This window comes from Nyctereutes procyonoides, unplaced genomic scaffold (genome assembly GCF_905146905.1).
Source record: "Nyctereutes procyonoides isolate TBG_1078 unplaced genomic scaffold, NYPRO_anot_genome, whole genome shotgun sequence".
Classification (NCBI taxonomy): Eukaryota; Metazoa; Chordata; class Mammalia; order Carnivora; family Canidae; genus Nyctereutes; species Nyctereutes procyonoides.
Window position 1 is genome coordinate 16146219 of NW_026575032.1, and position 26701 is coordinate 16172919.

Genomic DNA, 26701 nt, shown 5'->3' on the forward strand with positions numbered 1-26701 from the left:
AACTCTCAAATTCTCCAATTTAATTCTCAGTTTCTCAAAAAAGAAGAAACAAGTCAAAGAAAGTATACTTGAAAATAAGGCAGAACATTTTAAACTGAAAATCTTCCAGGAAATCTAGATCATAGGTACACAATACTTTCACATAAAGACTTTTTCCCTATAGGCATGTTTTTCCTGTAATCTGTTATATACGAAAGATCAACTGTGTGTGTGTGTGTGTGTATGTGTACATATATGACACACATATATATATATATATATAAAACTTTTACGTATACATAAATGAAGATGATCCAACACTGTATCCTAGTCTCACTCAATGTATAGACCGACCTGGCTGCAAGTTCCAATTTGGCACAAACACTGGCCAGCAGAAATGAACCTCCCAATTACGTAACGACCTTATTAGAGACACACCTCATTCACACCATGTAATGTAAAAAATCCGGAAAGAAAAAGAAGCCTTCACCTTCCACTAAATTATTGAAACGACTTACAATTCTAGAGCCTTAAAAGTTATGTAGAGATCACCTAGCCAATCTTGTCCTTTTACCAAAATACGAAGCGCTAAAGAAGTTAAGTCACTAACACAGAACTAGTTCTGTGACAGTGAGATGCGATCCTCCTCTCCTGACTCCAGGTCAAGGCTCTTTCTCGTACATCAAAGTTCCACAAAATGTGTCAAAGTCTTCACCACAAAAGTATCTTGTATGTTGAAATAAATGATCTTTAATGAACAAGCGTATTCATTTCATTCTTACCTCAGACTCTTCTGACAGGGAAAAAAAAAAAAAAAAGCTGGTAACTAAAGCTGAAGCCGATAACTAAAGTCGATCGTTAAGCCTCAAAAGAAGGAAAATCAACAGCAAAAGTATATCCCCTGGTACCCTAACGTAACAACACAGCACCGGTAATAGTAAGTGCTTTGTAATTGCTTAGAAGCAACAGTTATGCTGCCAATATTCAACCTAAAGCTCACCGCCTCTTAAGTCTTCACCAGTAATCAAGCCATTACAGCAATCACCGCAGTCAAATCAGCATTTCCGTACTAGGGAGATTCACAGCTGTGTCCCCACTCAGACTGTAAGACCTTTGTAAGGAGGAATCCTGCCTCACACACAGCCCCCTCAAGGGGGAAAAGGAAAAAAGGCACCCGTCTATCCTGCACATACGAACTCCACAAACATGCCTCTGCCTCTCCCGACATCCCTGGAAAGTGGCGGCAGTGGAAGTCTTTCCTGAGCGAGATCCGTGGCTCTTCATCCGCGGCCACCTTCCTCCCTCTGCACTTGGGCCAATCAGCAAACCTGTCTCGAGTTCCTTCTACGACGCGCGCTCGTAAAAGGGCTCCAGGCTGCACGGAAATGGTGGAGGAAGCAACCTGAGCACGACCGCATACGTGTAAGACATTCCTCGCAGAACGCTGTCCTCCTAAAGGGCACTTCGGCTGTTAAGATCCACGAATGCTGAGGGAGCGCGCCAGGGCCGGAAAAGGACGCTCGACCCCAGAATCCAGAAGCCGCTCCTCCCAGGGGACAGGCAGGCCGCGCTGCAGGCTGGACCCGCTACAGGTCTGCGCTCCCCGCGGAGCACCTGCGGCCGCTCGGCAAAGCGGCGGCGTCTTCGTTGGCAACGGCGGCCCGGAACCTGCAGAGGCTCGGGGCTCCCGGGGCCACCCACAGGCGCAGGCACCTCGGCACCGGCGCCGGAGCCCTGTGCCCGAGTTGGCCGACCCGGTACGCGGAGGGCCGGAGGGCCCCAAGGTCTTCCTTCCTGATCCTTGAGCTCCTGCGAGTGCCTGAAACAACTGGGAAACGGGCTGCAGGGGCCGCGCCGTGAGCCGCGATTTTCTTTCCCTTGGGGCCTTTTCAGTCGTGGGATGGGACACGCTACAGAGTGCGAGGCGGGTCGCTGCGCGCCCCACAACGCCCAGCCCAGCCGAAGCACGGAGGCCACTCATTCGGGCTCAAAGTCCTGCGGGGTCGGGCGACGCGCCCTCGTGGGCAGGAGCCCCCCCACCCCACCCCACCCCACCCCACCCCCGACGGCGCGGAGCGGGTGCGCCCCGGGCCCTTCCGCCTCCGCCGCGCCTCCGCGCCGCACATCCCCCACGGCGGCCACTTCCGTGTTTACACTCCTCTTCCCTCCAATTCCAGGCGTGCATTGTCAGCCTCGCTCCCGCCCCGCCGCCATTGGCCGGCGAGCGCCCGGGCCCGCCCCCCGCGGCCAGCGTTCTCGCCTGGAACCTGTCGGCGAGCAGATTGGGACCCGCGGCCCGTCAATCGGCGCCGGGCCGGCCTCTGCGCGGCGCTTCCGCTGCGGTGGGAGGCCTGGGGGAGGGGAGCGCAGGGGAGCGCAGGGGAGCGCGGGCCGCGCGGGGCCGCGCGGGGCCGCTCGGGGCCGCTCGGCGCCCGGGCTCCCCGCGCCGCCCGCGCCGCCCGCGCCGCCGCCCGCGCCCCCGTGCGCCCCAGTAAACGTGCCGCCCCGCGCCGCCGTCCGCGTCCTCCCCCGGGACCGCCGCCCCCGAGGGCCGGGCAGCAGCCCGCGGGCGGGGACGGGGCACGGGGCAGGGGCACGGGGCAGGGGCGGGAGGCGGGCCCCGAGGCACCCCCGGCTCCCCGGGGGGGACCGTTACCCCGGGCCCCGCGGCAGCCCCGGCCGGGCGGGCGGGCGGGCGGGCGGCGGCGGCGGAGGCGGCGGACAGCGTGGCAGGCGCCGCGGCGGACAACGGGCTCGCTCACTTCCTGGTTGCCGGCGCCGGGCTCCAGCGCTCGCGCCGCGCGCCCCGGGCCCCGAGTCGGCTGCGGCGGGTCCCGGCCGCCGCCCGCCGAGCGCAGCCCGCGGCGACAGCGCCCCTCCGGCCGCAGGCGCCCCCGCGGCGCTCACTTCCTGATCCGCCGCCTCCATGGCCGCGCTCGCCGCCCCCTCCCCGGCCGCCCCGTGACGGCGCCCGCCGCCGACCCCGGCCCCCCCGGCCCCCCCGGCCCCTCCGGCCCCCGCCCCCGCCCCCCGCCGGCCGCCGCGGCGCGCGGGGCGCACTTCGCGCGTCCCTACCGGCGCGGATGAGCAGATCCAGCTGGTTCGCGGGCCCCTCCTGCAGCGACGTCGCCATGTTTACCCCGGGGCTGGAGCTGCCGCCTCACATTGGCTTCACCGCGAGCCGCGGCGGCGGGGGAGGAGGCGGAACCCGCGGCCGGGCCACGCCGTGCGCCCCACACACTCACGCACTCGCACACACTCGCACGCCCGGATCCTTGCGCGCCGACAGGAAGCCGCGGCCGGCCCGCCTCCCGCCTCCCGCCTCCCGCCCGCCGCCGCCGCCCGCCTCCCGCCCGCCTCCCTCCCGCCTCCCGCCGCGGGGCTCAGCGGCCCCAGCACCAACGGCAGGGGCGGCGGCGGCGGCGGCGGCGGCGGCGGCGGGCGGGCGGGCGGCGCGATCCTTCCGCCCCGCGCCCACACAGGAAGTCCCGACGCCCGCTCGCTCGCCCGCCCGCCCGCCCGCCCGCCGCCGCCGCCCCGGCCGCACGCACCTGAGGCGGACGCCGGCCCGGCCCGGCCCGCGGGGGAAGCGGCGGCGGCGGCGGCGGAGGAGGACGAGGAGGAGGACGACGACGACGACGAGGCCCGTGCCCGGAAGAGCCCCGGCACCTCGGCCCGCGGCGGCGCGGCAGGTGACCCCCGCGGAGCGGCGGCGGACGAGGAGGATGAGGAGGCAGACGGCGGCGACGACGAGCCCGCCACCCAGGGGCCGCCCCGCGGGAAGCCTCACTGAAGCGACCCCGAGGGGCCGAAGCCCCCGCCGCCCGGGGCTCGCGCGCGCGGGCCGCCCCGCAGCGCCGTCCGCACCGTGAGTCGCCGGGAGTCCCCGGGACCCCCCGCCCCGCGCCTCGCTCCCCCGGGCCCCGGCCCCGGCGCCGCGCCCCCCGCCGCGCCCCCCGCCCCGCCCCGCCCGCAGCGGCCGGGAGCTCCCTGCCCCGCTCCACGCAGCACCTTAACGGGGGCGGGGGGGGGCGGGGAGGGGGGGAGGGGGGGCGGGGACACCGGGGACACCGGGGAGCCCTGGCCGGCGCTCACACCTCTCACCAAAACTGACCCGAAACCGGAATCTCCACCGTCAGGCAGGAGCTTTTCGCTCCCTTACAAAGGAAGAGCAGCTCATCTTTTCCGGAGGCAACAGGTAACGTGGCCCAAGAAGGAACACGCAGCGCGCGACTCGATGTGCAGCCTGATGCGGAACTTCCACCTCGCAACTGGCCTCTTGAGACAGATCCTGACAGGTCCGTGGTACGTGAGAATCTGACTCTTCCACACGCTGATCCCACGTATTCCCCCGCCTTGCCCTCTGAGCGCCAGAAGAGGAGCCGCACCGTGTACGGGCGTGGGACCATGGCTTCAGAAAGGCCGAGGACATCCCTGTGAGTGTGCAGCTCTTGCAAGAACACCGCTCCCTGGGCTCTGTGCGGCCCTGCCTTGCTACCGAGACCAGGCTTCCAAGAGCCGCCGGCACTTCCGAGAAACCAAAAACACCGCATTGGAAACAGCGAGTAAGGAAGGGGCGGCGGCGGCGGCGGCGGGCGGCGGCGGCGGCTGGAGGTATGGCCCGGTACAGACTTCCGGGAAAGCAGCCTGCACTATACATCCAGAACCTGAAAGGTTCACACACTGACCCCAGGAGTGTCATTTCCTGGACCTTGCCTGAGGAAGTAAGACACTCAATGGACCTTGCCTGAGGAAGTAAGACACTCAATGGGTTGTTCCCTTAAAAAGAGTTTGAAGAATCTTTAACAGCACAGTAAGATAGTAAAAATACACACGTGCCAAGTTTTGGATATGTATTTCTACCACCACCATGATTCAAACTCTGTAGGACATGTGAACAGGTGTACGTAATATACTGTATGCACGTGTGCACACTCCTCTGCATTTCTCAAGTCTTCAAGAGTAAGCAGGCGTTAATAAGCAGAATAAAAAACTGAGTAAGGATAGCTTATCATGGTAGACACTTGACAGAAATTCACACTCTACTAATGACATTACACAAAGGTCTCTCCTACATCAAAATCCCAGCTATGTCCTACGAGGGCAAAAAATAAATAAATAGCTACCTCTTCCTGAAACAAAAGCCGCTATGCGGCATGCTTTACCTTCACTTTTTTCACATGGTCCTCTCCATGTTCCTGTGAAATACATATTACCGTTGTCCTCATTTTACACATGTGCAATCTAAGGTTCCTTGACTGAGGTCATACAGTTCATGGAAGGCTGGTCCAGGATCTGAACTCAAGTACTAACTCCAGAGCCCTCAACCTCAAACACCACTGAAGCACCAAAGCAACAAGACCTTTCTATTAATTATAATGCATTTAGTACCTGTCCATTTTCTCATCTGAAAATTATTTTTTTTCTTTTTTTCTTTTTTTTTTGTAGAGAGTGAGCAAGCAGGGCAAGGGCAGGAGGAGAGGGAGAGAGAAAATTTGAAGCAGGCTCCACGCTCGATGTGGAGCTCAACATGGGCCTCGATCTCACAATCCTGAGATCGTAACCTGAGTCGAAATTGAGAGACATGCTTAACCGACTGAGCCACCAAGGCATCCCTGAAAATTCTTTTATATTCCTTCCTTCAAGACATAGAACCTGGGATCCCTGGGTGGCGCAGCGGTTTAGCGCCTGCCTTTGGCCCAGGGCGCGATCCTGGAGACCCGGGATCGAATCCCACGTCGGGCTCCCGGTGCATGGAGCCTGCTTCTCCCTCTGCCTGTGTCTCTGCCTCTCTCTCTCTCTCTCTCTCTCTCTCTCTCTCTCTCTCTCTCTCTCTGTGTGTGTGTGACTATCATAAAAAAAAAAAAAAGACATAGAACCTAATGCCCTTCTCCCTTTGAGTGTGGGCTGGCCTTAATGACTCACTTCTAACCAACAGTATAAAGCTGAAGTGATGGTGTGCGGCTTCAGAAACAGTCCACTTGATCCCTTCCTTTCAGGTCACTCTACGAGAAAGCCAACTGCCATGTCTTGAGTACACTCAGGTAACTGTGGAGAGGCCCTTTAGGCAAGAAACAACGGTATTTTGCCGACAGCCTTACATCTGAGCTAATTTGAAGACCGGCCCGTCAGCCCTAACTAAGCTTTCAGAGGACTGCAGCCTCAGGAAACACCCTGAGCTACAGCCAGCAAGTAAGCTACTCCCCAATCCTTAACCATAAAAACTACCATAAATGGCTGCTGCTTTAAGCTGCTAATTTGGGGTAATTTGTTAGCAAAGGAAAATTAATACAGAAGGAAGGCATTTAAACTCTTGTTACATTTCACAGCTTAGGCTTTTAAAAAAGAGTAAAGTTTATAAATAACTTTAACTTTTAACTACAGAATCCTGAGCAGTTCTTCCCATTTCTTAATTCTTTATAGTCTGGGCATCAACTCTTTTTATTTTTTTATTATTTTTTTTTAATGATAGTCACAGAGAGAGAGAGAGAGAGGCAGAGACACAGGCAGAGGGAGAAGCAGGCTCCACGCACCGGGAGCCCGACGTGGGATTCGATCCCGGGTCTCCAGGATCGCGCCCTGGGCCAAAGGCAGGCGCCAAACCGCTGCACCACCCAGGGATCCCTGGGCATCAACTCTTAACCTCCAACCTCTCCATTTTAAAAATAAGTCTTTATAATATAATCATTATCATTACAATCTAATATAACAAAAAAAATAGATTCCTTTGGCTTTTTGATTTTACTGTCCCATAGTAACCAAAATGGAAGACATTCTTGAGAGAGATATAAATATATAATTGTTACCAGTACCATATAAGTTCCAGATGTTTTTATTTTTAGATTACCTTGATGATTTCATTTGTGCTTTGCATTTAACTAGTATAAAGAATCATAAAATGTTACAGATTGAAAAAATCCTAGAGAAACATCACCTAGAGGTTTTCAAAAAATAAAGAACCTGAATATCATGATCTCTCTTCCTCACTACCATAAGTTAGATACATTACATTTTAAAAACCAAATATATGATTAATGTGCTCTATTAGATACTAATAAAAACAAAAGGCACAGACTTTAAAGTTTAAAAAGAATTATGGGTTGGAATCTAAGGGAGTAGACATTCCATGCATTAATGTTATCTTCCTACAATTCGGAAGAAGGATGCCAATTTCCTGTGTTAGTAATAACAACTCTCTAACAATGAGAAAGTTATTTAAGAATCACCAATTTAGGGCAGTCAGGGGTGGCTCAGCGGTTTAGCGCCTGCCTTTGGCCTGGGGCATGATCCTGGAGACCTGGGATCAAGTCCCACATCAGGCTTCCTGCAGGGAGCCTGCTTCTCCCTCTGCCTGTGTCTGCCAGGAAAAACTGAGGGCCCAAGAAATTAAATAATTTGATCAGTCATGTATTAGCTTAGGATTTCAAGGTCAAAAATTCTAAAGAGCAATCTTCTATAAAATTTAGAAATTAAAAAACAGATGAAAAGGGTTTTTTTTAAGATTTTATTTATTTAGGGACGCCTGGGTGGCTCAGCGGTTAAGCATCTGCCTTTGGCTCAGAAGGTGATCTTGGAGTCCCGGATCGAGTCCCACATCGGGCTCCCTGCATGGAGTCTGCTTCGCCCTCTGCCTCTGTCTCTGCCTCTCTCTGTGTGTCTCTCATGAATAAATAAAATCCTTAAAAAAAAAAAAGATTTTATTTATTTATTCATGAGTGAGACAGAGGCAGAGGGGAAGCAGGCTCCCTGCGGGGGGGTGGGGGGCGGGGGGGGGGGGTGGACTCTATCCAAGACCGCAGGATCGCCACCTGAGTCGAAGCCAGACGCTCAACCACTGAGGCACCCAGGTGCCCCAAAATAGATTAAAAGTTAAATCCCTTTTACTGCTACTGTATTTATGAACTATAAGTTGCAAAATGATTGAAGTTTTGCTTTTTAATGTCAAAAGTTAAAGCAACGGTTAATGTCTTTCTGACAAATTGAGAAAAAAAATGAAAAAAAATTTTAAGCAGTGAATGGTAGGAGAGTAAGAAGAGGCCAGATGGTCTAAGCTTCCTGATACAACTGAATTACTAACAAAATTTAAAGCTGGGATATGATGTGTTGGCCATGTTTAGGAGAAAAAAAGTCAAGAAAACTACGCTATAAGAAAAATATGCTTATCCAGGACAAACTGGAAATCAAGTGATTTAGGACCACTCAGCAAAGCTTAATTCATCAGCCTTGACAACTGATGTAGTACAGTCTACAGATTTACAGAGAAAAAAATGAATTATTTCACATTTTATACTATTATCTATTTGCAGTTTTTTATACTGATTTACTTAATAGTTTTTATAAAGTATTATTAAAATGAAGGTGTTTGAACCCATAATCGCATATTCATCCATTTATTCAACAAGTAATTATCTAGCACTTGCTTTGAGCAAGTTTCTGTCCTAGGCATCTATTATTACACCTGGTAGCACTAAGTTATATAACAAAAGAAAAAAATTAAGCCTTCCTAATTCACACAGACCTCCCACTAAGGGTCGAATCCTTAAAGACAGTATGATACATGAAATTGATTATACATGAAATTAGAGAAATAGTATATACTACATTTGGACTATGACCCTGGAAAGTTAAAGTATTTATATGTAAAAAAAGCCTTTATAAAGGATAGATTTTTAATGAGGGGTTCACAAAGCCAACGTTTTGTTAGTACAATGAGCATTTTTCTAAAGAGAAGGCCATGGCTTGTTTTAGATTCTCAAAGAGATCCATGATTACTAAAAGTTATTTTATCATAAGCTACCTTGCCATATGCATTTATGGACTACAAACACTCTACACTGAGTAAAGATTCATTATGTACCATTTTTAAGATGGATAGTTTGGGGGCACTTGGGTGGCTCAGTCCAGTTCCTGGTTTCAGCTCAGGTCATGATCTCCCGGCAGTGAGATGGAGCCACAAGTGGGGCTCTGCACTCAGCGCAGCACAGAGTCTGCTCCAGATTCTCTGTCCCTGCCCCCTCATGTTCTACCTCTCTTTCTAAAATAAATAAATAAAAGCCTTAAGAAAAAAACCTGATGGTTTGGTTTAGATTCACGTCTTCTGCATTTAACTTATTAAGTTATCCTGGGCGAGACCCTCCTTGAGCTTGTTGACTCTTCACTCTATGGTTTACGCTAGGTAGACACACTGCTTCTGATTCTTAGCAGCCACTCCTAGAAGACTGATATTGTAGCTAGTCTTTTCTAACAGATATTAGACAAACGGCTCTTTCCAAATAGCATTTATTAAGCACCCATATGTACAAGACCTCCTGCAAAATGAGTTTAAATAATTGATCTCTATATTTAGGTAACATTTATGACAAGTGATTTCAAGGGCTTGGGTTTGTTATCATTAGAGAATATGGAGTATCTTGAATACTCTGGAAATTTTTTTCAATTCCTGTGAAACTGTGTAAGAGCTAACACATTCTCATTTAGCATGTTCATGAAAAAAATTTATAATGGAGTTAAATACTATAACCAAATACTATTTTGGTTGATTCCTAAAGGAATATTCAGAACAACTAATTTCTTCACTCTTACAAGAGAGCTTCTGCATTCTACCCACCCAAAAGTTCCTCTGAGGTCATCACTGAGCTTTGAATTGCTAAATCCATCTATCTCCACTTAGTCTTCACCTGACTCTACTTCTCTGAACAAGTGACATTATTAATCACTGCTACTGAAAACCTTTCCTTCATTTAATTTTCATGAGAATAAACTGTCCGCCTTTGTTTTGTTTTGTTTTGTTTCCTATTTCAGTTGATTTCATCCACTTTCGCACAACCCTTAAATGTGGTTTTCTCCCAAAGTGGGATCCTTAACCACCTTCTCTCTTCATCCTTCACTCTCCCAAGAATTGTATTTATTGTCCAGTGACTGCCAGGGTTTTCAATATTATTTCTTTACTGATTCAAAAATCACTGACTCCAAGCTTGACTTATTTTTTTGGATCTAGGTTCTAATCTCCGATTATATAGCAAACATCTTTATTTGGCTAACCCACTGGTACTTAAAGGTCTTTTATCTACAAATCTCCTTTGTTTCTTCTATGAATAACATTACCATCATCCCAGGTTACAAATCTGAGTCACTTATGATCCTAGTTTAGGAACATGTCTACTATACAACTTTTGAGGAGGATTTAAAAGATACATGAAATTATAAAAAATAACGTAACAGTCACCTTCCCAACACCCAGAACCAACAACTGTTAACATTTTGTTATTTATGCCTAAAAATGTTTTATTCTCCCTAAGAAATAACACATTACAGGGGAAGATAGCATCTTTGAATACTACCACCCCCAGTTCTCATTCACCATCCCATCTCTCTGAAGAAACTACTATCATTAAGTTTTATCTCTAGTCCTCTAGTCTATTTTTTACACTTTTATGTTTTTGTGTACGTGTGTGTGTGTGTGTGTGTGAATCCCAGAGTAATATATATACTATTTTGCATGCTTTGGGTACATAAATGACAGTATTCTATATATGCCATGCTAAAATTTTCTTTCTTTCCATTCAAGATTTACATTCTATCCATGTTGGTATAAATAAATATAGCTATGCTTTTTAGATGCTACACATTATTCCACTGCATGAGTTTATCCCACTTTATTCATCAAACTATCTACTGGTCAGCAAATAAATTTATTTCCACTTTGAACTTTTATGAACAATGCTGCAAAAAACTCCTCCGTGTTTCCTTAAACATGCATGCTAGATTGTCTCCACAGTATATAATATAAATTTTTATATACAAATAGAATTTTTACATAATAGAGTAAGTGCATTTTTAATTTTATGTCACTCACACAAAGTAGCTGTGAAAGCCTAAAATTCCACATGATGTTTTAAGAGTATCCACTTCTCTCAAATTCTTGTCAATATAAAATATAATCAGACTTTAAAATTTTTTCCATCTGTTGGCTGACAAAAAAACTGTTGTATTAATTTGCATGTACTTAAGTACTGAGGTTACTTTTTCACGTACTTATTGGCTATTAATACTTCCCTTTAAACTGCCTAGTCACATGCTTTGTCATTTTTCTGTGATACTTTTTGTCTTATTGATCTATAGAATGCTAACATATTCTAGATGATAATTCAGATATGTGTTGCAAATACCTTCTGCCAAACTGCTGTTTGACTTTTAATTTGGTTGGTCTATAGTATCCTTTGTCCTACAAAAATTTAGACTTTGATGCAGTCAAATTAATACACATTTTACCTTCCAATGTATGTTAAATAGTCCCTGGAATAAAAAGGAAATCATAAAGAAACTAAGAAATATGTAGAAATGAATTATTAAAATATAGTATGTCAAATAGGTGTGACACAACAGAGAACTCAGAGGTCAGGAGACGAAAAGGTCTTAAATAAGCTAAGCATTTGATTCATAAAGATGGACAAATCAACAGAACAAAACCAAAGAAATAGAAGGAAAGAAATAATAAAGAATAGGAAAAATGAATAGAAAACAATAATTGTTTTTAGAGAGGGTGCAGGAAGGGGCAGATGGAGAGAGAGAGATGATTTTAAGCAGGCTCCATACCCGGCACAGAACCCAATGGGAGCTTGATCGCATAACCCTGAGATCATGAAGAGTCAGATGCTTAAGGAACCAAGTCACCCAGGTGTCCCGAGAACAGTGATTTTTAAAAATAGTACAGATTCACAAAAATCAAAAGATGATTCTGAAAAGATTAATAAAACAGACCTCGGCAAGAATTATCAAAAACAAAGCGCAAATATAAAGCTAAAGGGGGAGAAATAACCACAGAGATGATACATATAAAAAATAAGTATTATGAACAATTATATGTTAAGTTTAAATGTGGATGACTTGTATAAACTGTGTAAATTACATAAAGAAGAAAATAAGTACTAAGTAGTAAAGAAGTTAAAATGTAGTCCAAAACCTCCTTTCCATATTACTTATGAAAGGTCCTAAACTTAAAGGAAAACAAAGCAAAATGATGAGCAACATGTATCTTTAAATGCAAGGAGAGTTCAACATCTGAGAATCGAAAAATTAACTGGCCCCATTAATAGATTTAAAGGAGAAAAATTATGATCTACCCAAAAAATGCAGAAAAACCATCTTTAACACAAAACCAAAACCAAAGGCATAGAGGGGAATTCCCTATACGCTAAGACCTACAACAAACATTAAACTTCAAGTTGAAATTTGAAATACAATACAAGATCAGGAACAAAATAGTGATGCCAATTATTATCACCACTCCTCATCATATTGACCAACATTGTAAGAAAAAGATGTAAGATTACTGGAAAGAAGAGAGGAGGGCTCAGTTGTACCAGCTGAAGCCCTCCTAGACTGGTGAGCTCCCAACTGATGCACAGATGACCACTGATAGGGAAATCAGCGCAGCTCATCTCAGCAGAACCAAATGGCTAATCCACAGTCTCAGGAAAACCAAGAACTAGTTCTCATTTTAAACCAATAAACTTTAGGGGGGGTGGTGGTTGTTAGGCAACAATAGCTGACACAAGTAAGGAGTTATGGGTATCCATTACTGGGCGACTACAAAAATAAAATGTGATGGGTATCTACAGTGGAGTATTGTGCAGCAATAAGCAGCAACACATTAGATACATACAAAGCAACATGCATGGATGTTAAAAACAGTAGTTACCAAAAAGAGTAGGAAACAGTAGGATACATAAGACCATTTATATAAATGTTAAATATATACGACAGCATATACACAATATGTTAAAAATATGTATTAATCAAATTACATTGGATGCTTATGAGCAAGGGAGATGACTGCTGCATAAATAAAAAAGGGTAGAAAGGAATACATCAACTGGAAAAATAAAACAAGAGGGTATGAAATAGAGAGCTAAACCTTTTTCTTTATATAAAAAGTCAATTATCTTAATATAACTTATTAAATAGTCCATCCTTTCCCACTGACTTATAAATCTATGTCTATTATAGAGGTATAATGCCAGGTATAAATACATTCTTACTCCGTTTCTGGGGTCTCTAGTCTATCCTCATAAACTATCTGTCTGCAGGCCAACAACACATTTAAATTTTTTCTAGGGGGATCCCTGGGTGGCTCAGCAGTTTAGCGCCTGCCTTCGGCCCAGCGCATGATCCTAGACTCCTGGGATGGAGTCCCACATCAGGCTTCCTACAGAGAGCCTGTTTCTCCCTCTGCCTGTGTCTCTGCCTCTCTCTCTCTCTCTCTCTCTCTCTCTCATGAATAAATAAAATCTTTAAATAAAATAAAATTTTTCTAGGGCCTTAGAATCATTCCTTGTAGGAAGGAGGGCAAGCACCCTATAATTTGTTCTTTTGCATAATTGTCTAGATTTTTGGATCTTTACCTAAGAGTTTATCAGATTCCTCCAAAACCAAGTCCTCTCGAGATTTTGACTGGAATTGTTCTGAATCTATAGATGCAGAAGAATTAACAGCTCTATCTTGTCCATCTTTCCATGTGAGTTTGTGGGTTAAGGATGAAAGGAAATCAAATGGTTTTGGTCTATTTTAAGTTGTTTATCTCTTCACTTATTTATGCCCCTCAGTAAAGTTAAATTATTATTTTCATAAAGGCATTGCATATTATTGTTAGATTTATTCCTAGATACCTATTTAAGTTTTTACCATTGTGAATGGGATCTTTTTTAAAAAATGTTTTTATTTTTAAATTTTCATTACTGAAGCATAGCTGACAACCAACACTTTGTCCTGTATTAATGGACCTGTTTGTGGTTTTTGTTTGTTTTGTTTTCTTTTAGATTCCACATATATTAAATGAAACTGTATGATATTTGTCTTTCTCTGTCTGACTTACTTCACTTAGCATATTATATCCTCTGGGTCCATCCATGTTGTCACAGATGGCAAGATTTCATTCTATTTTTATGACTGAGTAATATTCCATTGTGTGTGCATGTGTGTGTGTACCCACCACATCTTCTTTATCATTTTCTGATTATTGTTCCTGTATACAGTAACCCTGATTAACTCTCTAAGCAGGTTTAAAATCTATACAGTTTCTTAGAATTTTTGTGTTAGTTAAAACATTGTGAATACCAATTTTGTTTCTTCCCTTCTGATCTTCATGACTTTTAGTTGTTTTTCTTACTCCCATTCGCTAGAATCCCTGGAAATTATGCTTGTTAGAAAGATGGGAGCTGACACCCTGTTTCCCTATTATAATTAATATGATATTATTTAATAAATACATATATCAATAATAAATATGATATTTGCCATAAATCTTTAATATAGACACCTTATCAAGTCCCAATCCAGATTAAGAGTCTCAGAAGATGGTGAATTTTAACAAATGCTTTTTGGATCTACTGGGATGATTATATATGGGTTTTCTCTTTTAATCTATTCATATGGCAAATTATATTAACAGATTTTCCAATGGCCTTCTTTGCCTTCCTAGTATGTATTTAGTCATCATGTATTTTTTTTAAGAGTTTATTTATTTGAGAGAGATAGAGAAGGTATGCACATGAGCAGGAGGGAGGGGTGGAGGGAGAGGGAGAAGCAGACTCCCCGCTGAGCTGAGAGCCCAATGCATGACTGGATCCCAGGACCCCGGGATCATGACCTGAGCCAAAGGCAGAGCCACTCAAGGACCCCATTTTGTGTTTTTTAAACCAGTGCTAGATTTACTATTATTTATTTAGAATATTTGTAGCTATTATGATACATAAATTCAGCAAGAAACTTACTTTTTTTAAATGCTGGGTCCATTTTAAAGTTAAGGTTTACTACCTCCATAAAATAAGCTGGGAAAGCTTTCTCTCTTTTACTGTTTCCATAATAGTTTGTATAATAAGGCTTATGTATTCCTTGAAATTTTAGTAATAGGCCTGGGTCTGATGGATTTTATTTGAATGAGGAAATGCATATGTAAAATTAAAGAACTTAAAAGCCTGACTTGAACGTTTTCTATTTCTTCTTGAGTCAGTTGTAATTTACATACATTTATATTTTTTTAATTGTCCACAGGTTTTCAAAGTCCTTAGCAACAGGTTGTTCATAGTATTTTCTTATGATTTTCAAGCTATTCTATTGGTCATATTTCTTGTTCTTCATAGTGTTCATTTTTCTTTGATCTGTCTTCTCAGAGGTTCATCTATTCTTTTAAACTTTGTGGTTTTACTATTTTCTTTTATATTTCATTAATATTTATTTTTTATCTTTATAATTTCTTCTGTTTAATTTGGATTTATTCTGTTGGACCTTTATTACCATCTAGGTGAACATATGCTCACTATATCTTTCATATTTTCCAATAAGTGCATTTAGAGCTACTAAATTTTCCAGTGGGTTCTATTTAAATCACATCTCAAATTTTTATATGCAATGCTTTCATTGTTATTTAGTTGCAAATATTTTATAGTGTTCATTTTCTCTTTCATCCATTAATTAGTGAGCCAATATAAAGTATTTTGATTTTCACCTCGTTTTCTAATTTTATTGTATTATGATGAACTGATACATTTTGAATGATACAGATTTTCCGGACATTGTTGAGATTCATCTATAACCTAGTACACAGTTAAAAGCTGACCTACATATAACTGAAAAAAAGTATATAACCCTGTACAACATTTTATTAGGTTAGGTACAATGTTCCACATATCTCTAGTTTATGAGGTTTGTCAATCCTGTGGTTCAATTCTTTGATCTAATTTTTCATTTTTTATCTGTTTCATTTTTCAATTTTGGCAGAGGTGTGTTAAAGTCTCATGTTTTGTAGGCATGTCCACTACTTGCAATTCTAAAAGTTTTTGCTTTAAATGATATCTCAAGGCTATGTTGTTAGATGCATATAAGTTTATGATGATTCTATTTTCTGGGTTGTTCCTTTTAGCAGTTTGAAGAGTCTCTGTCCCAATTAAAACTTTTTTTAAGATTTTATGTATTTTATTAATGAGAGACACAGACAGAGAGAGAGAGAGAGAGAGAGAGAGAGAGGTAGAGACACAGGCAGAGGCAGAAGCAGGCTCCATGCAGGGAGCCTGACATGGGACTCGATCCTGGGTCTCCAGGATCATACCCCGGGCTGAAGGCGGCGCTAAACCACTGAGCCACCTGGGCTGCCCCCAATTAAAACTTTTTTACACTAGGGATCCCTGGGTGGCGCAGTGGTTTGGCGCCTGCCTTTGGCCCGGGGCTCGATCCTGGAGACCTGGGATCGAATCCCACGTCGGGCTCCCTGCATGGAGCCTGCTGTGTCTCTGCCTGCCTCTCTGTCTCTCTCTGTGTGACTACCATGAATAAATAAATAAAATCTTAAAAAAAAATTTTTTTTACACTAAATTCTATTTTATTACACCAGCTTCCATTGGTTAGTATTTTTTGGATGAAGATATTGTTCTATCCTTTTTATAACATTTTGTTTTGTGTATCTGTTAAAAATAACACAGACTCATGTTAAGATCACAATAGATTATTTTAATATAATTTCTGGTGTTTTGGACTTATTTCTACTATCTTGATTTATGATTTGTATTTCCATTTTTTCTCCTTTGTTGCCTTTTATTAGATTGGTCAAGTTTACTTTATTTACTACCCCCAACTTAGTATTTTAGAAGCTATACCTTCTATTTCTATTATGTTAGTATGTGCTAGTTGCTTAAAATAAATGTCCTTTTCACTTCTCATCTTCTCCAGATCACATTTCACACAGTTCCTAATAACTATTTTATTCAAAGGCCACCACAGTCTGGTTCCACTCTATCTCTCTACTATATGCCTCTACAAAGCCATACATCTAGTTAAACCATATTGCTCGTCAATCTCTAAATAAAATACAAAATTCCTGGCATTCTCTTCTGGTTCGTGATGTCTTCTCATTTACTCTCTCATTCAATCAACAAATAATTTATTGAAAACTTACTTGGTGCCTAACTCTGAGCAATACCAGTAAATGCAAAGGATAAGGTCCCTGGTTTTATGAAGCATCATGTGGAAACATTAAATAAACATAAATAGAACAGAATGGAACACCATGAATACATGAATTCAGCTAAGTTAACTGGTGGTAATTGGCTTCCGTCTTCCACTCTACCCTCAAACAACTGTCACTGAAATACACAACTACCCACCAGGTGGCACCAAACCACAACTGGACCTTTGACTGATTGGGATGCCTTTATCTGAGTCCTGGAACCCCTTCCACACATCTTCCTCAACACACTGTGTTGGGTCGTTTTATTAAACTCACAATAAAGCCATATTTTATGTGATCTAAGGTTTTTAGAATTATTTAATCACCTCATCATGGGAGTTTACTGTATCACAAGTTGTAGATACTAACCAAAAAAGAAAAATGGGGGCCTAGGACAAAAAGAACAGAACAGCCTCTAGTTGAGACTGATGAGTACCAGCTAAAGGCAATCCCTCTCTGAGAAAGTGACATTCAAACTGAGATCTAAAGAATGACCAGGAGTATGAAACCGAAAAACTGGAAAGTAAACAGTGTTATGTAAGCACCCTATGAAGGTCAAGTTTGGATTTGTGGAACTTCAAAAAGATAACGGTGTGTGTGTGTGTGTGTGTGTGTGAGTACTAGCATGAAAGCGGTGGAATATAATTCATCAGAGTATAATGCTTCAGAGCTTGGACTCTGGAGCCCTACTTACTATCTGAATTTAAATCCTTGCTCCACCACTTAAAGAGCTGTCTAACCTTGGAAGGGTTACTCAGACTAAGGTTGTTTAGAATATTAATATATTAATATGTCAAGCCCTAAGAACTATTCCTGACAATATAGTAAAGAAATTTTAAACATTAGGGTTTTGGGTTTTTTTGTTTTTTAGGGTTTTGGTTTTGTTGCTATTATTGTTTCCAAATGATTGAGAGGAGCCAAATTATTCAGAGTCTTAAAGGCCATGCTGAAATTTCTGAATATTATCCTAAGTGCAATTAGAACCTACTGAAAGGGGAAAAAGAAAAAAGAAAAAAAAGAAAACCTACTGAAAGGTTTTAGGGCAGGGAGTGTAATGATTAAATTTACAAATATATTTTAAAAATCATTTTGGCTAATATGTAGAGAATACATTGCTTGGAGTAAAAGGGAGAAAGGCCAAGAATGAAGACAAGAAGTTAGAAGGCCAATGGCCATGGTAGTAACCTATATAATAACAAATAACTACAGATTGGTCTAAGTTAGTAGCAACAAAGATGGAAAGAAATTGGTAGATCCAGCAGGGAGTCTGCTTGAAAGATTCTCTCCCTCTACTACCCCTCACTCCCAGGAGCTCTTTCTCTCAAATAAATAAATAAATCTTTAAGAAACAAAGTGGAAAGAACTCAAACATCCAATTACGATCAGGCATTGACCTTAATCTAGGAGAATATGGGATATCTATTATAAAAACTGGCACTCTGTCTTAAAAATGCCTAAGTGAAAGAGAAGAAATGGGTTATATTTTCTTCTCTGACATACCCAATGAAAAAAATTATAGAAACATAAACAATTTTCAAAATAACAAGGAGTCCCATCTCATTTCCTACCCACTCCCAAGTTGTAACTAAGCACTGCAAACAATTTGTGTTTTTTCATTGTCCTGATTTTGTGAATGGGAAAAAAAAAAGTCGCTCATGGGTTTTCATGGTCCCATTTCCACACATAAAAAAATTAAAATGGTGACATTTAGGAATGCTTAATTCCACTTGACTTGCTCCTCTGCCCCTAAACCCAGAGGCCTTAACTGTCAACTATGCCCTCACGATGAAACTTAAAATGTCCCACCACATAGCAATAATGCAATAATGTGGAACCTTTAAATTAGCTACCCTATTTGGCAATTCTTTGTCTTTCCTCAACTTTCCCCAACCCTCCCTACTCCATAGTATTATTTCCTTGAATGCTTGTGTATCTTAATTTAGTTCGTAAGCTTGAAGCCAGGCCCCATGCCTTATTCAACTTTGAATCACTTACTCCCTAGAAGCCACGACGCTGTTTGAATATAAGTACTTTGTACATATAAATATGAAGCCTACCAGCATCTCAACTGTACTTAATGAGTACATTTAATTTACTCATTAATTTAATGAGTATCATATGACAGAGGAAGAGAGAGAATTTCTGCTGCTTCAAAATGTTCGAAAAGAAATGGTCTTATTAGCTTAATTGAGAATATTAACTCTAAAGAACAATTTCAGGAGTTGTTCATTTATGTGATCTGAGCTGTGACAGAGCAGTTCTATAGTATGGCAAATGTATATGGTTTCTCTGCTAGATTCTACGATTCTAAGCACCTTGAATGCAGGTATGTTGCCTGTCTGGTCTGCCCCTCTAGTCCATGCTTAGAATACTGCCTGGCATATAGTAGATGCTCAATTAATATTTACTGATAAATTAATTCATAGGAATTCATTACATTATCTCATATAAACCTAAAAGAGGGGCAGCCCTGATGGCACAGCAGTTTAGCGCCGCCTGCAGCCCACAGCGTGATCCTGGAGACCCTGGATCAAGTCCCACATCAGGCTCTCTGCGTGGAGCCTGCTTCTCTCTCTGCCTCTCTCTCTCTCTCTCTCTCTCTCTCTCTCTCTCTGTGTGTGTCCATGAATATATAAATAAAATCTTTAAAAAAAATAAAAATAAAATAAAATAAATAAACCTAAAAGAATTTTAGTATCTCCCCCCCACCCCAATAACAATCTTTGGTGATAGGTCTAACACAGTATCATAAAAGCTACTACATTAACTGGGTTTTCACAATGGCAGCAGCTCTCTTCCAGCACTATCATTCCTAATAGTCTAGGCAATGGTTCTCAAAGTATGACCCCTCGGCCAACATCAGCATCAGCATTACCCACCGAGGGACTTGTTAAAAATGTGAATTCTCAAGTCCCATCCCTGATCCACTGGAGGTGCAGCTCGCAATCTGTATTTTAACAAGTGCTCCAGAGGATTCTGATGTGTGGTCAAATTTGAGAACCACCAGCCACAGAAATTTTTGTCTGGAAATAGAGGGATCTCAAAACACAGACAGGTCATAAAATATTACATGAGGCTTTAAAGAAATATACTACATGTTCAAAAATTAGAGTGTCCTACAATAAGTTAAATGAGGTCAATCAATTTAAGAGACATAGAAAGAAAATTACCACTACATAGTTGAGGGCCATTTTTTTTTCCTTAGCAAGGATCATAAAAGTGTATTCAATAAGCGACATTTAAAATGGCTTTCAGATCCCTACTATGAGTTATTAGGGAAAAAACAACAGCGGTAGACAGAATTACAGAGCAGGAAAGTATGAGAAAAATAGTACATGGATGAGACCTAGAAAAACTGCTTCTCGTATTCTAATTGAAAGTAAGCACTTTCATTTCAAATAAAGGCACAATCACAATAGTTCTGGCAATATCTGTGACTTTATAACCAACAGAAATCATAAATATTCTCATATTTATAGTTATTACAGAGATCTCAAAATATAATTTATGGTCATCACTAGTTTGAAATTACAGGCATAAATTAGATCTGCCACTAGCTCTCATTATTTAATGCATTAGTAACGAGGCAAGTGCATTAATATATCACAATTAAAAATAGTCTGAAAGCTACATTTTACTGTATTTGGTTCCTTGGTAATCCTAGATATTATATTTTATATATTTTAAAAAATTGTTCTGTGAGAAGGCCCAGAGGCTGGAATTCACCACATGATCAAAGAGGCCTGACACAAAAAAGATGAAAAAAACTCTAGAAAAGTTCATCGCTACGTTGAAAATGTTCTTTGACCCCCTTTAAGTGATGCCCTTTCATGAATCTGAGAAAACCCACAAGCCTCTTTCCCAGTTTACAAGTGGGCATGAAGGACGCATAAGGGACAACGACGCCCTTTCCTGAAACAACATTGTACCAAGGCACGCAGCTTTGCATTCTGGAAAGAAAGGCAAGCTGCGACTACCTTAATCTCTATCATTTTTAGTTTAGCTTAAGCGATGGGCACACCTATAGCTCCGATCTACAGAGGCAGACCATTAGTGGAAGGTGAATAAAAATGGTCAACCAACTAGTAGGGAGTTCTGAATAAGAAGCTAAGGAGTTCAGACTTTATTTTAGGTAATGCCTTGATTGTCTTGTTTTACTTTTCATTTACAGTACTATTTGGGAAACAACTAAATTTGTATAAGAAAACAGACTTTGTGGGGATCCCTGGGTGGCGCAGCGGTTTGGTGCCTGCCTTTGGCCCAGGTGCGATCCTGGAGACCTGGGATCGAGTCCCACATCGGGGTCCCGGTGCATGGAGCCTGCTTCTCCCTCTGCCTGTGTCTCTGCCTCACTCTCTCTCTGTGAATGTCATAAATAAATTAATTAATTAAAAATAAAATTTAAAAAAAAAAGACTTTGTTTTTTAAAACTCTTAAGAGGCTTTCCACTGCCTTTTAGATAAAGCCCAACAAAGAGACACAAACCTTACAAAGTCGTCAGCAATAAGACTCTCTTACCTCTTCAGCTTCATTTTAATCCCCTTTCCTTCCCATAACCCATATTCTAGCTATATTCAATTCCTTCTATAATTCAAATAGTCCGTGTTTTTCTTCCTCCAGACTTCCAACCATGCTAGTCTCTGCTTGGCTAATTACTTCAAACCCTTCAAAAATATGCTCAAATGTCACTTCCTCAGGGAGGCACTCTCTGGCCTCCTAGGCATTCCCCAGTGGTATACTCCCTAAACCTTTCATTAATCCTTTCATAACGCTCATCACATTTGATTATAATAACATGTTTAATTGTTCATTCCTCCATATAACTGAAAGCCTGGTGAGAGCAAAGACAGGGTCTGTCTTGTTTACCACAAGACACTCAGCTCTGAGCCTGACAGCTACAGCCCTCAGTAACAGCTGGTAGAGGATGAATAGATGGATACTTTGCCTACAGATAGGTTTTAAAGCATACCTACATTTAAGAACCTTTAGCTATCCCTACTTGACATTTATAAACCTTGTATACTCATTTAAAATTCTATATAATCCATATTTAGCCTTCTCCTCCGTCTAAATGAGTAAAAATTTACTACTTAGACACATTGTTATATAGTGAAATTGAGAATTAACTAGTGTTTTAAAAATTAAAATGTTTGGTATCTCAGTTGGTTGAGCAACCAACACTTGATTTCGGCTCAGGGCATGATCTCGGGGTTATGAGGTCAAGATTCTCTACCTCTCTCTCTGCTCCTCCCCTTGCTTGCTCGTTAACTCTTTCTCTCTCAAATAAATAAATAAAATCTTTTTAAAAAATAAATAAAAATAAAAACTAAAAGTCTGAGCACAAAAGAATGAGTGCTACTAGTTTCCAAAAGCAAACGCTCTTTATTGATCTGTTTTCTAGCTATATATACTTCTCTTTCCTTCTATATAAAACATGATTCTTAGAGCATACAAATACCATTTAAAACCATTCCTTTTCGTTTCTGCTTTATTAACTGACAAGGTAGTTCTTTACTTTTGGCCACTATTTTTTCCTTCACATAACAACCTGTAAAGCATATATTCAAGTGCACTAAGAATCAGTTGTTATTTTAAAGAGCCCTTAAAGGATCCTGTTTTTCGATTATAGGTGACAAAGCAGAAGCTTTGTTTCATTTTCTTTTTGGATCGCAAAATCTGTATAAAAAGTAACAGCTACAATAAAACTCTATTGATTTAAGTAAATGTGTCATATTAAAACACTCATCTTCTACACTCTTCATAATTCAATACCTTATAGCTACTTTGTATACTTTTAAACACTATGGTTAAATGATTTTTCACTTAAACACCCTCTATTAAAAGACATGTAAAGAATTTAGTGACCTTACTCAGCATATACGGGCTTCCACAAACACAACTCACCTCCATTTTTTATAAACTTGATACTTGTAAGGTCCAATTCCCAGTAAATAGGGATTTTCAGGAATATTCCTAATAGCATGATACCGTATTTCATTAATTCTAAGATGTACTTTTTTTTTTCACATTTTAACACCTCTGAAATCAAGATGTGTCTTACAACTGATGGTATCCTAAAATTTATAATTGGCAGCATTTACTTCTTTTATTGGTCTAAAAATGTTTCTTACAATAGATTGTATCTTGGCTAAATGAGACACAGTTATTAAAATATTTTAAACTTTTCTCTAATAATGCTTTCTAACTGGTCTAAATCACAGTACAATTATAATTCAAACAGTTCTAGAATCAAAACTAAATAAATTTAAGATTCATGTTTTACGTTTTTAGAAAACTAGTGACTAGGCTAAACTCAAAAAGTAGATAACTGAAAGAAAATGCTTCTTTAAATAAAAATGCAGGAAAAGTTAGATTTAAGAAGCAGAAATAACAGAAATGAAAAAAAAAAAAAAAGACTTGAAGATGTTCAGTCAGTAGTAGCTTCCAAGGAAGTGGAGGCATGAAATAGCCCTAGAGCTTAATCTATAAAAAGAAACAAATATTAGGAACATGGCAGGGGTTAGCAAAGATAACAAATTATTTAGGAGGAAAGACACTGTTGTATTATTTTTCTCTCCTTAAGGAGGAATCATTGTCACCCTTTAAACAAAAATATGGTAGAAGTAGTTGAAATAATTGTAATTAAATGTAAAATTGTAAACATTCTTAGTAAATTAAAAACCAACCTACCAGCATTGTCTTCCTTCTGGCTCAATCTGTTTCACCTTCAGGTAATCCTAGGATAGGGGCTCCTTTTCAGATCCCCAGTTTTTCATGTCGATCTTCTACCTCCCTGTGGCAACAATATGTTCTAATTAAAAGAGTCCTTTTGTGCCACAGGGAGGATTTCTGATGGTATAACAAATACAAAAGTTATCACAGCTCATCATGAAGTCAAAATAATCTTGAGATTTTTCAAGAAAGAAATTTGGCTCCTGAACTTATTTTTTAAGACAGAAATCTCGTTTTATTTTTTAAAACTGCACTTTAAAAAGCTAAGCTTTCATTTACTTAAAAAAAAAAGCAGTTCTTTCTTGTTGAATTATGTAAAAATTCTTATCATTTGTCTACCTTTTCAACTAGTCTCTAAACACAATTTTGTTGATCACAAAAAAGTTTTCTTGAATTATTTAACTATTAACACCAAATTTTTATGTTTTGCTACCGGGTTAAAAACCAAAGTCCTGGTCCTAAGGATCAGAAGAGAGAAGTAAGAAGCTACCAGACTGCTTTCAGCCATGTCTTTTGTAAAGATTAATAAATCTACTTGTATTACAAAACATGATGTTAATTTTGCTTAAAATATACATTTTTAAAAGACCAGCAGGAAATATAAAAAGCAGTACTTGCTGTTCCCTTGCTGGTAAGATTATAAGTGATTTTCACTGTTTTTCTTTTTAATACTTCCCAATTTCTCCAATGAGCATGTATTGATTTTATCATAAGAAAAAAATCTAATTTAGGTATAAGAATGAATGATTAAAACCTGTTGTGACCTTCAGATGAAGTTAATCTAATATGACAACATTATGGCTCTGATATATTTTGGATGGTCATATTTATGTTTTTGGATGACTACCTTTTTATATTTTAAATAACACTGAAGTATTCAAGGTTTAGCATATAAACCTTTTCAAAAAAGAAAATATATTTAAGATTTTATATAGATGGTTCTCAGTTATCTGCAATACTGAGGCAAAAATCAATTTATTTCAATCTTTATTTCCTAAGAGCTATGTGTTAAACACTATATACTATATTCAACAAAATTTAAATATATGGTCTCTGTCTTCAAGAGACTTATATATCCACTTTGAAAACAGAAGGAGTATGTATACACACAAGAACAGTATAGGAAAGTAAATGATCAAGTGCTTTAGTCCAGATGGTCTAACACAAGATCAGGAAAGAGCATCCTTAATGTAGGCCATGACCACTGTGGAAAGCTTCATGTAGCTGGGCCTTGAAGAAATGGATAATACCTAATCACAGTATTGACAGAAAACTATACTTGCACAAAAGCTCAGAAGCATAAATAGCAAAGTCCAGGCAAGGGGTAATAAGGAAACCTAGAATACAATGTTTCAGTAGATAAGAAGGCCAGATTAAGAAGGATCTACTGGATGATTCCGTGGGTGACTGATCTTGGCAGAGGAGTGGCTTTTGAAATCTAATAAAGAGCTTCAGAAGAATGATAAATGTAGGTGCCAAAGCACAGTAACTTAAGGAAGGAATAACAAGGAAAAAGCACAGACTGAAGGTATAGAGCATTTGTTGTTTTTTTTTTAAAGTGAAGTCAAAGGAAAGAGAAAAATAAAACAGAAGTAAACAAATGTTCTGTTTTAATGTATAAAAGACCTTCTCCATATTTGAAGACATAAGCAAAGGTCCTAATGAAGTTAAGGAAATACTTATGGAGCCCTTACTACATCACAAGCACTGTGCTTTGTATATTTATTTTATATAGTCCTCACAATCTTGAATTACTATTTTATGACTGTGAAACAGACACAAAAAAGTTAAACACTGATAGGTAAGTAATAAAGTAGGAATCTGAAACCAAGACTAACTATCAATATTCTTCCCTTTTCTTCTAAAGACAACTACGTAAAAAGGCTTTAAAAGAAAAAAATATTAACCTCAGGAATAGGACTTTCTATCGTATCTGACTATTCTTGGCTCTTCTTCTGTTCCTCAAAATGTAAACATTCCCTAAGGTTACTTCCTTAATCCTGTGTCCTTTGTTCTTGATCACAGAGAGTCAAACACAGAATTTAAATATCTTTCCCTTGGAGAAATCTCTCAAATACCTTTGCTTTTGGAGATTCCATTTATTTCCATGGCATCAATTACTGATTTCCAAAACCATCTCTCCTTGACCTTTCTTTACTAAGCTTCAGTTGTACTAGATAACTTCTATTTGCCCCTCCAGATCTATTCTCCACCCTTCTTGATGCTGCTCTCTGTCCCAGAAGGCTGACTTCAACATCCTATTGTTTTAGATTGCACTTGGTCAGTGGAGAGCCTTGGCAGGGGATTAGAGGCAAGAAGGAGAAGAAAATCAGAGTCCTGATTCCCTGGCTCCCTCTCTGTGCCATCACCCTCAAGCCAGCTGTATCCTTGACCAAAGGTTCCAGATTCTCCCAAGGTGATCCTCGTTCTCCAGGGCTCTCTCCTTCTGGTTTCCAGCAATCATTCCCTCCCTGTGGGAAGAAACAACTCTGCTACTGCCACCTCTGAACTACAGTTCTATTTTTTATGGTCACCCTATACTTGCCCATATATTTATGACTAGTCATTTATTAAATATTTTTAAATTGTTCTAATTTGAGTATAACATCTCCCTTGTGATAGGACCCTAACTATACATTTGTGCACCTTTAAATACCTAAATATTTCTCCTTAGAAGCTCTGCTTCAACTCAAAATCAACACTACCAGACTTATATGCTTCCCAAAACAGTCTTGCCTTCCTCAAATCCCTATATGATACTACGGCCATCACGTAGGGTTAAAAAAACTGAGTAATATCTACCTAACTGTGCCTGTCCCCCTAATTTGTCATGTCAAGTATTGCTAGATCTGGGCAGCCCGGGTGGCTCAGGGGTTTAGCGCCCCCTTTGGCCCAGGGCCTGATCCTGGAGACAGGGGATTGAGTCCCACATCAGGCTCCCTGCATGGGGTCTGCTTCTTCCTCTGCCTGTGTCTCTCCCTCTCTCTCCCT

General features: G+C 41.3%; 1 protein-coding gene across 15 annotated transcripts in view; it reads right to left on the reverse strand.

The window, feature by feature from the left end:
- The window catches only part of ELF2 (E74 like ETS transcription factor 2), a 97062-nt gene that overhangs the window by 17623 nt on the left and 52738 nt on the right, over positions 1-26701 (reverse strand). For 2 of the 15 annotated variants that reach the window (XM_055316991.1, XM_055316990.1), the window contains exons 1-2: positions 6594-7659; positions 4094-5634 (exon numbers count right to left, since the gene is read on the reverse strand). The exons of 5 other annotated variants lie outside the window; for them this stretch is intronic. In XM_055316991.1, the coding sequence (XP_055172966.1) occupies positions 4094-4532 (439 nt within the window). In that variant the 5' untranslated portion in view covers positions 4533-5634; positions 6594-7659. Of the gene's footprint in view, positions 1-1189; positions 1971-3054; positions 3298-4093; positions 5635-6593; positions 7660-23668; positions 23772-26701 lie in introns of those variants that run through there. 8 more of the 15 variants (XM_055317001.1, XM_055317000.1, XM_055317003.1 and 5 more) reach the window with 6 other exon arrangements.